General features: G+C 41.2%; 1 protein-coding gene across 1 annotated transcript in view; it reads right to left on the reverse strand.

Moving 5' to 3' along the window:
* Positions 1 to 14,861, reverse strand: part of MUC2 (mucin 2, oligomeric mucus/gel-forming) — a 65,255-nt gene that overhangs the window by 22,846 nt on the left and 27,548 nt on the right. The window contains exons 24-30 of the mRNA XM_074998549.1: positions 12,013 to 12,169; positions 10,573 to 10,701; positions 7,831 to 7,978; positions 6,580 to 6,623; positions 5,185 to 5,292; positions 3,985 to 4,014; positions 933 to 2,084 (exon numbers count right to left, since the gene is read on the reverse strand). Coding sequence (XP_074854650.1) covers positions 933 to 2,084; positions 3,985 to 4,014; positions 5,185 to 5,292; positions 6,580 to 6,623; positions 7,831 to 7,978; positions 10,573 to 10,701; positions 12,013 to 12,169 — 1,768 coding nt within the window. The remainder of the gene's footprint in view (positions 1 to 932; positions 2,085 to 3,984; positions 4,015 to 5,184; positions 5,293 to 6,579; positions 6,624 to 7,830; positions 7,979 to 10,572; positions 10,702 to 12,012; positions 12,170 to 14,861) is intronic.

Raw genomic sequence — 14,861 nt, forward strand, 5'->3', positions numbered from 1 at the left:
TGTAAGGTGCCACAGGACTTCCTGTTGTTTTTGAAGAGTTCCAGAGAAACTTTCTTAGTTCTGCATAATAAAGCCATTCGCAAACATACTTTCAAACAGCTGTGAGGAGTCAAATATCTAGAAATCTATCTGTAAAATTCTTTCCTTTAGGAGAAGAGTATTAGAAGTGCACCCAAATATTATTTATATTCAGGGAGGCAGCAATCACTCTTTTGACACGAATTAATTGTGGGAAGGAGAGCCAACAGCCTCCACAGGCCCTGGATAAGATATGGGTGGTGGGGCCTCAAGCAGAAGGGGTGGAGGTAGACGCTGCAAGCACTCAGTGTCACCCAGACCATGGTGCACCCATCTCCTCCGCCCTCAGAGCCACATGGAGTTTGTGGTACTGTCGTGGTGATTTAAGAGTTTAGGGCTCCAGGCAACACCTCTGCTACAAAAGTAGTGGCTGGGAGCCCCGGGTCTCTTTGTATCACTGGATCCTGAGGCAACTGCCCCCTTTGTCCCCTCCAACACCCTCTATCAGCAGACTTGACTGTGGAAGAGATGCAGTAGGAATGATAGCTACATGGCCAACCTGGGGCAGGAACTCTGGTTGTGTATATATGCCCCTTACTCCCATGCAAATGAGAGTCAGGGTATGCTCCACACAATAATATATGCTTTTATTTTTATTGTCAAATCTAAAAAAAAAAAAACATGTTCAAAGTCAATTGGCATTCAGTATAGTGAATGTAAAGTGAATATAAATAAGGAGGTGGAAGTGTAGCCGAACAAAGTGGATAATGTCTTAGAAAAGAGTGATTTTGTTCAGATATGCCATATTCCACAGAATTTTGTGACAGAAGGCTAAGAAAAGTTGAACTTGATCAATGAATCTCTGCTTTGAAGGAAATTCTATCCATAGCTTACAGTTATTATTAAATTCTTACCTGTTGTGGTAGTTGATGTCGGCACAGTGGTTGGTGTGGTGGTGGTGGTAGGTGTTGTCGTCTCTGTAGTAGTCGTTGTCTCTGGGGTGGTGGTGATAGTGGTAGGACTTGTTGTCTCTGCGGTGGGTGTTGGTGTGGGGGTGGTGGTAGTAGTTGTTGTCACCTCTGTGGTAGTTGTTTCTGTGGTGGTGGTGGTGGGAGACGTTGTTGTCTCTGTAGCAGTTGTTGTCTCTGAGGTGGTCGTTGGTGTGGTAGTGATAGTAGTAGGTGTTGGTGTGGTGGTGGCAGTAGTAGTTGTCGTCACCTCGGTGGTAGTTGTTTCTGTGGTGGTGGTGGGAGACGTTGTTGTCTCTGTAGTAGTTGTTGTCTCTGGGGTGGTCGTTGGTGTGGTAGTGACAGTAGTAGGTGTTGGTGTGGTGGTTGCAGTAGTAGTTGTCGTCAGCTCTGTGGTAGTTGTTTCTGTGGTGGTGGTGGGAGACGTTGTTGTCTCTGTAGTAGTCGTTGTCTCTGGAGTGGTTGTTGCTCTGGTGGTCGTACTAGTAGGTGTTGATGTGGTGGTGGCAGTAGTAGTTGTCGTCAGCTCTGTGGTAGTTGTTTCTGTGGTGGTGGTGGGAGACGTTGTCTCCGTAGTAGTTGTCTCTGGGGTGGTTGTTGCTGTGGTAGTGATAGTAGTAGGTGTTGATGTGGTGGTTGCAGTAGTAGTTGTCGTCACCACTGTGGTAGTTGTTTCTGTGGTGGTGGTTGGAGACGTTGTCGTCTCTCTAGTAGTTGTTGTCTCTGGGGTGGTCGTGGTAGTGGTAGTGGTAGGTGTTGTTGTCACTGGGGTAGTGGTCTGGGTGGTGGTGGAAGGTGTCGTTGGGGGACAATTTGGGTCGCAGCAGTAAACACGGATCTTATAATTGAGGCACATACGCATTGGAATCATGCCTCCTGGGACTTGGTCTCTATTATTACAGATTAGCCCATTGGGAAGACTACATTGCACTTTTTGTCCTAACTCTTCAATGGTGAAATCAGGGTATTTCTCAGCTCTGCATTCAATCTCTATTGAATTGTTACATTGTGGTGGGATCTCATAATCACCATCGTCTGGGCCATATTTTGGGTCATGGTCATCAACCCAAGGTGTCCAAAAGCATGGTATGCATGTAGCTGCAAGACAACAATGGAACACAGAATTTAGAAAAAACAGCAACATGCATACCATAGTAATGACATAAAAAATGCTGAGAGTGACACACTGGATGAGCATTGGTCAAAAAAATAATTAGTGCAACCCGTAATGATTTCACAGGAGCACAACATTACGATTTCATCTATACCAGTTCATGTCACAAGTGCTTCAGTTCAAGTCAATGCCTAAAAATACAGCACGAGCTGGATCAGGCTAGAAGTGTGCTAAATAGGTGTTTCTTAGCCATAGAAAAGAGTGTAGTAGGAATAGGCACATGGAAGAAGAAAATGGAACAAGATCAAATAGGCACTCTGTTCTTTATTTCACACTTCCCTGATAGGCCAAGTGGCTGGAAAAAAGCAGCTGTGTCATTTTATTGCTACAATGAACTAACTATAGGATAAAGACCCAAAACTAAGTATTCCCATAAACAGTGTTGCGTTCCCCAAAGTAGGCCTGTGGTGACTCATTGGCAAAGAGACTGTATCCTTCGCTAATGTGAAGGACCATGAGGCACAAAGAGATATTCCAGTCTCCAGCCTCAGTCTCCAGTTGCTGTTCCAAGCATATACTGCAAATAAAGGCATTAAGTCCTATTTCACAGAGTCCACAAGTATATATTCGAGCTCTTGTTAATTTATACTTCTTTGTGGTTGCCAGTGATGTAAATGATATGGGGGAGAGAATAGGTGATGTAATCAGAGGTGGAAAAAGTACCCCCAAAACGTGACTTGAGTAAAAGTACAGCAGTTTGGGGGATGCACTTAAGTACAAGTCAATTATGTCTTTCTGGAAAACTACTTGAGTAAAAGTACACACACGTGCAAGCACACATACATGTACACATGTCACATCTTGTTTGTACTCCAGTACCCAGAAGTGAAAGCAGCTGCACTTTTACTCAAGTAATTTGGGGTACTTTTCACACCTCTGGATGTAATTATTCAATTCATTATAAAACAAATGTAATTGTAGAACCTATGTACACTACCTCCCCCACACACATTTTCTTCTGTGGCAATAAACTGTCTGAAATGTGTACATAATTCTTTACTGCCTAGCTTTTCTCTTTTTCTTCCTTTTCCTTTGTTTTCTTCCTATTATCATGGAATCACAGAACACTAAAACTGGAAGGGGCCTCGAGAGGTCATTGAGTCCAGTCCTCAATCCTCATGGCAGGCCCAAGCACTGTCTATAGCATCTCTTAGACATGTCTTGTCTAACCTGCTCAAAGTGTCTCCAGTGATGGGAATCTCACAACCCCTACAGGCTATTTATTCACGTGTTTAACCATCCTGACAGGAAGTTTTTTCTTATGTCCAACCTAAACCTGCTTGACTACGTCTTAAGCCCATTGATTCTCGTCCTATCCTCAGAGTCCAAGGACAGCAATTTTTCTCCCTCTTCCTTGTAACACTCTTTTATGTACTTAAAAACCACTATCACGTGTCCTTTAAGTCTTCTCTTCTCTAAACTAAACAAGCCCAGTTCTTTCAGTCTTCCCCAACAGCTAATGTTCTCTCGACCCTTAATTATTCTTTTTCCTCTCCTCTGGACTTTATCCAATCTCTCCACATGTTTTATAAAATATGGTGTCCAGAATGGGAGACAATACTCTAATTGACACCTAATCAACACAAAGTAGGGCGGAAGAATTACTTCTTGTGTCTTGCTCACAACACTCCTGGTAATGCATCCCAGAATCACATTTGGGTTTTTTTCTTTTGTTTTGTTTTGTTTTTGCAACAGTGTCACACTGTTGACTCATATTTAGCTTGTGGTCCACTATGACCCCTAAACCCCTTTCTGCATAATCCTTCCTAGACAGTCACTTCCCATTATAGTCACAATGAGAGGTTTCCTTATTAAGAAACTTACTTGTTGGGCTTGAAGAGGTCACGGTGGAAACTGTAATGGAAAAATAGTAAGCATCACTATACAGTCATAAGCATCCCAGAGTATCAGAAAGGTAGCCGAGTTAGTCTGTATCTTCAAAAATAACAACAAGTCTTGTGGCACCTTATGAGACTGACAGATATTTTGGAGCATAAGCTTTCTTGGGCAAAGACGCACTTCATCAGATGCCCCAATCATGCATCTGATGAAGTGGGTCTTTGCCCATGAAAGCTTATCCTCCAAAATATCTGTTAATATATAAGGTGCCACAGGACTTCCTGTTGTTTTTGAAGTGTTCCAGAGAAACTTTCTTAGTTCAGCATGATAAAGCCATTCGCAAACCTACTTTTAAACAGCTGTGTGGAGCCAAATATCTAGAAATCTATCTATAAAATTCTTTCCTATGAGAAGAGTATTAGAAGTGCATCCAAATATTATTTATATTCAGGGGGGCAGCAATCACCCTTTCGACACGACTTAATTGTGGGAAGGAGAGCCAACAGCCTCCAGAGGACCCTGGATAGTATATGGGTAGGGGTGCCTCAAGCAGAAGGGGTGGAGGTGGAGGCTGCCAGCCCTCAGTGCTACCCAGACCATGGTGCACCCATCTCCTCCGCCCTCAGAGCCACATGGAGTTTGTGGTACTGTTGTGGTGATTTGAGAGTCTACGGCTCCAGGCAACACCTCTGCTACAAAAGTAGTGGCTGGGAGCCCCGGGTCTCTTTGTATCACTGGACCCTGGGGCAACTGCCCCCTTTGTCCCCTCCAACACCCTCTATCAGCAGACTTGACTGTGGAAGAGATGCAGTAGGAATGATAGCTACATGGCCAACCTGGGGCAGGAACTCTGGTTGTGTATATATGCCCCTTACTCCCATGCAAATGACAGTCAAGATTGCTCCAAATAATAATATATGCATCTATTTTTATTGTCAAATCTAAGAAAAACGTGTTCAAAATCAATTGGCATTCAGTATAGTGAATGTAAAGTGAATATAAATAAGGAGGTGGGAGTGTATCGGAACAAAGTGCGTAATGTCTCAGAAAAGAGTGATTTTGTTCAGATATGCCATATTCCATAGAATTTTGTGACAGAAGGCTAAGAAAAGTTGAACATGTTCAATGAATCTCTGCTTTGAAGGAAATTCTGTCCATAGCTTATAGTTATTATTAAATTCTTACCTGTTGTGGTAGTTGATGTCGGCACAGTGGTTGGTGTGGTGGTGGTGGTGCTGGTGGTGGTACTAGTGCTGATGGTGGTGGTTGATGTGGGTGTCGTGGAGCTACATCCTGAAAGAAAGAGCTTCTTTGTGAAATTGTTATTTTAAGAAATGATCAAGGACAACTTCATGCCAAGATATTTGTGAAAGTGTATATGGTATATAAATATTGGCTTAACCTCTCTCATCCAGCATCATTGGGACTTTACTGGTGTTGGGTGAGAAAATTTGCCATACGATGGGAGGTCAATATTTTCTAGCATATTCCAAACACTTCCACAGCTTACTGTGCTCTCAGAAGACTTTTAGGGGTAAATTACCGCTAAATAACAGCACAAAAAAACTGACAGCCAGGACTAGTGGCTGCAAACAAAGTTTATGGGACCGTGGGAAACTTGGCCACTCAAAGCATAAGTGGTCATTCAGCTAACTAAAATCATATCAGATTATGTGATTTGCCAGAGGAGACAGCTCCGAATTAGAGAAGTTCAACCTATATCAGTGCTTGAATGGTTAAGAGGTGCATCTTTAAGATCTGTATCTGTATCTAAACAATGAAAATCTCTTTCACACTTATGTTTAGGCAGAAATTAAGTCATACCTAATGAAGCATTATGTATATGAGCTAGGTGGTCTCATACTACCAACACCAAGCCTGCGTCTGCACTACATTTCTCTTTCAGAGGAGGAAGGGAAGCGAGGGCAATCGAAAATGCAAATGCAGTATTGATTTACATGTCATATGCCTCATTTGTATAATGGAGGCCGCTCACTGTTCTGGAAGTGCTGTTTTCACAAAAATAACAATCAATGTAGACAAGGGTCCTTTGGGGGAAAAAATCCTGTTTTCAAAAGAACTCTTCTTCCTAGTTTGTTTCAGGACGAAGGGTTCTTTCTAAAATGAGGTTTTTTTCTGAAGGAACTCTGGCTACACTGATTGTTTTGTTTTGTTTTTTTGTTTTTTTAATGAAAACAGCTCTTCTGAAACAGCAAGTGGTAGCTCTTATGCAAATGAGGTGTGCAATATGTAAATCAGAACTTCATTTGCATTTTAGATCACCCTTATTTCCATTCCTCCTCTGAAAGAGAATATAGTGTAGATGTAGCCCAAAAGAAAAGGGAAGTTTTTACTTTTATTGTTAAATCACACGGATTCAAATTTTTTCTAATATCCTTTTGTTAGTGATGTGTGTGAGTTCACAAAGTGTTATAGAATTTTGCTTTTGTGTGAACCTGAAGAGAGCCTCCAAGAATCATTGAAAATCATGACTAAATCTCCTGTGGCAACAGACAGAAATGATTGGAAATAATCCTTTTCTTTCCTTTTAAGTTTGCAGAAAGAATAAATGCAGTTTACCTGGGTCAGGTCTACAGTCTATATTTCCTGATGAGATGCAGTAACTGAAAGAAAAAACATAGTAAAAATGAACATTTGGTGAGCCAACAGCAGCTGCTGCAGTAATTTCTCTTGAATCCCTGCAAATTATTTCATAGCACACTATTTGCAAGGACTAAGAGTCTGGAAACTTAAAAACAATTTTTTTCACTCAAACTGCACTTCATGAGACTGGTTAGTCTTTGTGAGTTGTTTGCTCCAATATTGATAATTATTTTTTCTGAACTCAACTACCAGCTCTCCATCTTCTAAATATTCTTCTAGTGATAATTCATTACCCTCCGTCATGAGCTGCAAAAATATAATTTGAATAACAACCACTGCTCCTTTAAACCATTTTGCTCCCTGTCTGTGGCACAGCATCCTTAGATCTGGACAAATTACTGATGAGGGCTATATTGAGGAGGGCAGTAGTTATGCAGGAACATACCCAGAGATATTTGTGCTCCATTGATCCCCCAGCTGATTCCATCTGGCTCAACTCAGAACAGTGTAAGGGCTGCTTTAATTCTAATTTCCAGATATTATATTTTAAAATCAACATTTAATGCCACTATCAAAATATGTATTATTGGGCCATTATCAACGTGAAATATGGCCCATTTCGAACCATTGGTTAAAAATAGTTTCAAACACTGCATCTGTTCTTGAGCATTCCTGTCATTGTTTACAGTTTTACAGCCCCATGTTCTTATTAAAAAAAATATCCTCTGCTGTTCCACAAAAGACACATGAATAAAAGATGCAGCTGATTAGTGAATAATTTAAAATGACTGCACACAGTGTCATGTTAAATTTACAATGTGAATAAACTGAAAAATATAGATATGTTTATTTCTCTAAGCTCTTCCACGTATAGCAATCTTTGGAATTACTTCTAACAATTGTAGTTTAAAGAAATACAAAGAGAGAAATGAGAGTTGAAATGGATCATGTCCCTCTTAAATCCAACTGTACCCTGACCATGGTATTCCCCTACTGTGTAAGGCTATCTTCATCTGGGGTAAATAAGCATTCCACAACTCATTTATAAAAAGAAGGGCCAATTGATACCAAGGTACCTGCCAATAATCTTTAATATCACAGCCTTCATTCAGGAAAACATAAGAACATGGTTTGTATACAAGAGCAATTAAGCATGTACTAAAATCCCATTCAGGTCAAATATGGTCTAAATATGTATTGCTCCAGCTGCATTAAATTTCCACATACCATTTGTGACATCCCATATATAAAGGTACTTCTGAGCCGATTTCATAATGAATGTCTTTATAGTAACAGCCACATTTATCTTCAGTTACACATTTTCTGAGGTCTTCATCAAAAATGGGGTTTTCTTCAGGGCATCTGGGGTAACAGCCTGTTGACCACAAATGGTGCATTGTGGAGTGTTAATAAACGAACTGTTAAATTTAACTTAGTGATAACAGTCCCACTGGGAGCCCAATAGAAGTCTCATTAAGGTATGAAAAGTCTGCTTTTAACTGTAGATCAGACACTGGATGATTAGCACTTTCAGAATTGGTGAGTTATTCATTGTAAATCCTGAATATTTCCATCTGATTCATCCGTTGAAAAGCCAGTATTTACTAGCACTACAACATGTCAGCTAGCCATTATTTCTTTTTTGCAAGGATGCACAAAAACACTGCAGTATCTCAGGCTGCGTCTATATTATGAGATAAATTTGAATGTAAAGCAGTTAGCTCGATTGTACCAAGTGACTGTGTTCACTATAAATACCATTAGTTTGATTTAGCGAGCACTAATATTGATATAACATCAAAATCATAAAATTGTTGGAACCAGGTGGGTGTACTGTCAAGTTCAGATTTAACAATCTGAATGAAGGGTAGTGTGGAAGCATCATGTCTTTAATTCAAATTCATTAGCCTCCAGAGGTGTCCCATATGTGCTCCAAAATGTCGCACAGCGCTCCGCTCTGGCCACTTCCATCTCCACTGCTGTCCAGTTGAGTAGTAATTAGGTAACAGGAAGACCATTTCAACTCGGCACCAGTAATCCCATGGCTGCGGGGTCATGCTTGCATGAGAGTCTGTGAAACTTCTTTCTTTGCTATCCTCGCTGTGAGTGGATCTACCCATTACAATTATCCCCAACAGGGATTTCATGGTTCTGTGTCTACGTCTGCTAGCAGGTTTTTTTTTTTTCCTGCACTTTCTGGTGCCAGACACTGCCCCACAGCAACACATGGCTGCTGGGCTGTGGGTGGTGGTCGTGCTTGTATGAGAGGCCAGTAAACTTCTTTTCAGTCATTTACATTTGGTGGAGACCCCTCCCAGATTTCCCTCCCACAAAGGCGCCACGCAGCCTGGAACTTTCCCATGCCCAGCCGCGTCAAGTGGTTTGCCTCTTAGCCAATAGAAGGATGTTCCTGCTGATCAATGCTGACCATGCTTTCATGCAGCTCGCATGTGGTGTGGGGCTGGCACCTGCCGGGGGAAAGTCTCCCTCAGCGACTAAAATACTAATGGGCTGGCAGCCGCACAGTGTAAGTCTGCCTGGTAACTGAGGGCTAGCTGTCACTAGGTGAAAGTTGGCTTTAGTTGTTAAAGTTTGCACTTTCCTCAACTTTGCCAAAATACTCTTTCAAAACCTGCACTATCTTCTCTCTCTTCATGCTTTACATTGTCTTGCCCACAAAAATCCCTCCCACACAAATCCCGGTGGCTAAGATTTTCAGTGGCTGGAGAACATTTCAACTGGGTCTGCAGCCACAGACTTCAGGCCTAAAATCTTTCCGGGGGGCTTGATGTCCATTGCAGACACCTCCTGCTTTTTGAAAATCTTTGATATTTCATTTATAACATCTTTTTCCTAACCTCTTCTATCCTCTTCCTTCATGCTTTTACCCTTTGGTGGAGGGCCAGTTGAGAATACAGACTGTGTCATTTTCAGGGATCAGATGCAATCAAGAAAGGGAGGACAGTCTGTGAATGGCCAGTTGAGAACACAGACTGTACACACAAGCTGTATGGTGCACAGGGAAGCCAAAATCCTCAACAACCCTTTTTCCAAATCTTTACTATCAACTATTCATGCTTCTCATTGTCCCTGTGTTATTTTCAGGGATGAAATGCAATTGAGGGAGGTGGGACAGTCAGTGGATGGCCAGTTGAGGAGACACACACTTGCTGATTTTTGTAAAATCCTAGATAACTCAGTTACAGAAGAAAGATTACTGTTAACTTTGCCATCTTAGTTGATGCCCTACTTTTCCTTCCTTCTGACTGGAAAAATGGATGTTTGCTTAACACAGGAGTGGAATGAGGGCAACGCAGTGTGGGAAGATCATGTCAAAGACCAGTGAACATACCCAGAATGCTACAGGGATGAGGGAACTGTGGGAAAATGTCCCACACTACACTACTGCAAGTCAATGTTTGCAGATTTGAGTGTGGCAGCAATATGTTGACTTTGTGAGAAACACATGGGGAGGTGAGGAGAGTCAAATTAGAAGTTATGAAATCCAGCATCTTAAAATCGATATTAATAAATTTAAATTTATCTTGTAGTATAGACACAGGCTCAGTTACAGCAATGTACAGCTGACATATCAAAAATAATTAAAAAGTTAAAAAGAAACAATTAAGTAATAAATTCTAGTTTTCTTTACCACACTAAGGATATTCTTCCCCCTTGAGGTAGTCTTAAAATGGTACTAGTCAATGCAGATGGTGGATCAATCTTATACCACAATTCAGGAAAACTACGCAGGCATGTTCATAATTTTATCATGTGACTATCACCCTATGACCCCACTGATTTCAATAAGCAGTAAGTTACACCATACCAACTACTTGTATATAATTATAGACTGGGGGTTGACAGGCAACCATTAGATCTCATTAGTTAATATCTTCAGCTCCATCAAGTATAATTTTAACTACATCTTTATGATATGAAATACAAAAATAATTAGGAGTTTCTTACCCTCCAGATATGGCACTGAGAAATTGCTGTGGAGATTGTTAGTGAGTCTGCAAGTCTTAATTTCACGGCCACAAGGCTCATAGTGCCATTCGCATATATTACGAGGGTTGTAGTAATCACAGAATATCGCTGATAGAAAATAGAAAGTGATCAATAAAATATATGATAGAAGAGAATCCCTCTTCCACCTCTAACAATGTGAGCAAAATGACCCCATGCAGTTTGCTGACAGTCATATTTCCCTTAATACAAGGGACCTGGATTTTTTTTTTTTCTTTTTCTCACTCTGAATACAGTACACACAAAACTCTGGATTTCAGCACTTTCACTTTTAACACCATTGCTGCAGAAAAAATGTTTGAAATCACACAACTACTCAAAATCACTGTGGAATTCAAGGTGATTGTTGAAGTGTTATGATTTATTTATATTTTACCTTCTCTGAACATCTGCAAACTCTTAGGGCTAATGATTCATGTAAGCTAAAGTCAATTTGATCCAGATATATTCCATGGATCAAGTCACATGGCGCTCCTCCATGAAAATCACCTGGACGTGTGCAAACTTACGAAAGCTCACCTAATAAACTATTTTGCTAGTCTTTAAAGTGCTACTTGACTGCTTGTGTATAGGTACAAAATACAATGTGAACAGGGAAAAAGGTAGCTCAATGAAAACCAAATTCCTCAAACTGTAAAGCCTATGTACCAGTATGAAATGCTTCTGATTGGAAAAAATAGCAAACCTATTGCAAACTGAATTTGGAAGAGATCATTGTTGGACTATTTAACATATTGCTACAGAATAAAATTTGCAATATTTCTGAGATGGTAATTGATGTATAGTGTGTACGAACAAGTGAAAAGTTGAGAAGTGTTTCCTATAACTCATTTCATACATTCTTTGCAATGATCACCATTCCTGTTTGACTTTCGGTGTCAGTGCTGTCTAAATAAAGGCATATAGAACAGCCTAAAATAAAGTCAAAGGGATTTTTTTGAATGTGATTTCAATACTATTTGGCCTAATGTACTAATCACAGGCTACTGTGCTATATACATACTGTAAAAAAAAAAATGACTACGGGTTGCACCTCCAAAAACTGGCATTCTCCAGTCTAGCAAAATCCCTTGTCTGGGACTACAGAAGTCCTGAGGGTGCTGGACCAGGGAAGTGCAACCTGTAGTAACAGTTCTGGCTGGGAGATTTTGCCAATTATATAAATATCATTTATGAGTCTGTCCATAGTAACCATTTAAATACACTGAACTCACTAGTACAATAATGAACATCTACTTATACTTAAATGGTAAACCATTTCCAGTGCATGCCACAGCATACAACCCCATGTTAACACATCGTTGCAGTGACTGAAGACTTTCTGATACTGTTCGGGTAGGTTCCATTGCATTCAGTGGGGAATACTGAATGATTACTCACGGCATGTATCAGGAGTTCTCCAGAAGACACAAGCTCCGATCTTTATACACTCTTGGGCATAAGCAGCAACAGCAGAACAGAAGCATTCACAGTCTCCACCACTGTCACAGGAGCAGGCATCATGAACACAATTTTCATAGAATGGTTTTGGATCCACCTATTGGGGAAACACACAGGGCAATTGCTAACACTGAGCTCTGCTTCCAATTTGAAGTCTCTAATGGACTGTCTGTCAGGAAACAGATCTAGGTGAGCTATTTTCTTTACTTTATCTTAAATTCTTGAAACATTTTTTGGGGGAAAAGGTAACCAAAAGAAGTGTCTTATTCATTGGTCATATCCTATGATGTGCATCATTTTAGATGAGTGACAAAATATGTATTATTCCCAACACAGGATCATTGTACCAATGTTCAGGCAAACTTTTATTCTACTCTCCCTCCTACATCATCAACAAAATTATCACCTGAGTTTTGAATCCAGAATCTTTATCAACAAATAGGATGCACACAGTAGAAGGAAACACTTAATGGAATTTACAAAGCTGGTGATTAGAAAAAACTGTGTTTTGATGGGCAATCTGAACTAACTGGATATGGGAGTTGCTGACAGAAAATAAAATTGAGACAAATAGATGTTAATTTTAAACTGCTCCTCTAACTGTGATCAGTCTGAAAATAATTTTGTAAAGCCCCACTGCTAAAAGTACCTGCTATGAGGATGGAACACCTCAGCTTTAAAAAGAATCCCTGCATTTTGTTTCTGCTCATACTGTTGCTTATCTAAAAGAACATTTGATTGAAATCAATGAAATTTTCTCTTCAGTTAGTTAACCAGCTATGCGGTGTAAATATTTTAGAATACCATCCAGTAACAGGGAAGAAGAGGCAGTTCTATACCTGCCTCGTGTTGATGCATCCCTATCATAAATTATCAAAAGCTTTCCTCCCCCCCCGCAACTTTGGCTGACGAGAAGGAGAATGCATATTGGGTTTTATGCAACCACTGAAACAGGCTTAAAAGCATAGGCAAGAACGGCAAGAATTATAACTCTTGGTGATTCTTCCTCTATTTATAATGTGCATGAAGGGCTACGTCTACACTAGCCCCTTCTTTTTGAAAGGGGTATGGGAATGAGTGAGGTTGGAAGATGCTAATGAGGCGCTGCCAAGAATATGCAGTGCCTCATTAGCATAATGGCAGCTGCAGCAATTCAAAAGTGCTGCTTTCGAATCACATGTTGCCCATGTAGATGGGGTCCTTTTGAAAGGACCCCCCAGTCTTCAAAAACCCCTTATTCCTATTTGGTTTTAGGAATAAGAGGCTTTCAAAGACTGGGGAGTTCTTTCAAAAGGACCCCATCTACAGGGGTGGCACACAATTCGAAAGCAGCACTTTTGAACAGCTGCAGAAGCCATTATGCTAATGAGGTGATGCATGTTCATGGAAGTACCTCATTAGCATCTTCTGACCTCGCTCATTACCATGCTCCTTTTGAAAAGAAGGGGCTAGTGTAGACATAAGCAAGCAGTTTGAAATGCTCTGGTAAGTTCAAACTGTTATTATAATTAAATTATTATTATGCTTCAATTGAGAGACAAGGCTTCTATAAAACCATAACATTACATATACCTTGAACCTAGAAAACTCTGTTGTTATTATGATTTGGATCATTTTAACATGAGTTAGGGTGACATAAGCATGTTTAAAGTATGAGCTGATTGATACCAGTTCTCTTACCACAAGAGGAATGCAATGCAACAGATGAAAACATCTCAAGTCTGTCCACAGTCAGCACCACCCTTTGAGATTTGGGAGGGGGTCATCCTTAAAAACCCAGAGATGTACTGGATAGGGACTCCAGCATGCACACGGGAAAATAACTTCAGTTCTCAATAGCTGCGTCTACACGTGCACGCTACTTCGAAGTAGCGGCACCAACTTCGAAATAGCGCCCGTCGCGTCTACACGCGTCGGGCGCTATTTCGAAGTTAACTTCGACGTTAGGCGGCGAGACGTCGAAGTCGCTAACCTCATGAGGAGATAGGAATAGCGCCCTACTTCGACGTTCAACGTCGAAGTAGGGACCGTGTAGACGATCCGCGTCCCGCAACGTCGAAATTGCTGGGTCCTCCATGGCGGCCATCAGCTGGGGGGTTGAGAGATGCTCTCTCTCCAGCCCCTGCGGGGCTCTATGGTCACCGTGGGCAGCAGCCCTTAGCCCAGGGCTTCTGGCTGCTGCTGCTGCAGCTGGGGATCTATGCTGCAGGCACAGGGTCTGCAACCAGTTGTCAGCTCTGTGTATCTTGTGTTGTTTAGTGCAACTGTGTCTGGGAGGGGCCCTTTAAGGGAGCGGCTGGCTGTTGAGTCCGCCCTGTGACCCTGTCTGCAGCTGTGCCTCGCATCCCTATTTCGATGTGTGCTACTTTGACGTGTAGACGTTCCCTCGCTGCGCCTATTTCGATGTTGGGCTGAGCAACGTCGAAGTTGAACATCGACGTTGCCGGCCCTGGAGGACGTGTAGACGTTATTCATCGAAATAGACTATTTTGATGTCGCAACATCGAAATAAGCTATTTCGATGTTGGCTGCACGTGTAGACGTAGCCAATATGAACAGAACATTATTTCTGTGCAATTCACAAACTATTCCATGATAGTTCCATAATTCTCCCAAACTAGAACAAATGGACACTTCAGTTCAATCTATGAAAACATACCACATCCCCAGTTTGAGTATCCCAAAGAATAGCATTCTAAACACCTACCCTTCAAGTATAGTACCTATTTTTAACTGGGGGATGGACCTGATGACCACAAAGTTCTTTTCCAGATCCTAAATTCTGAGGC

Source organism: Carettochelys insculpta, chromosome 6 (assembly GCF_033958435.1).
Source record: "Carettochelys insculpta isolate YL-2023 chromosome 6, ASM3395843v1, whole genome shotgun sequence".
Lineage (NCBI taxonomy): Eukaryota > Metazoa > Chordata > Testudines > Carettochelyidae > Carettochelys > Carettochelys insculpta.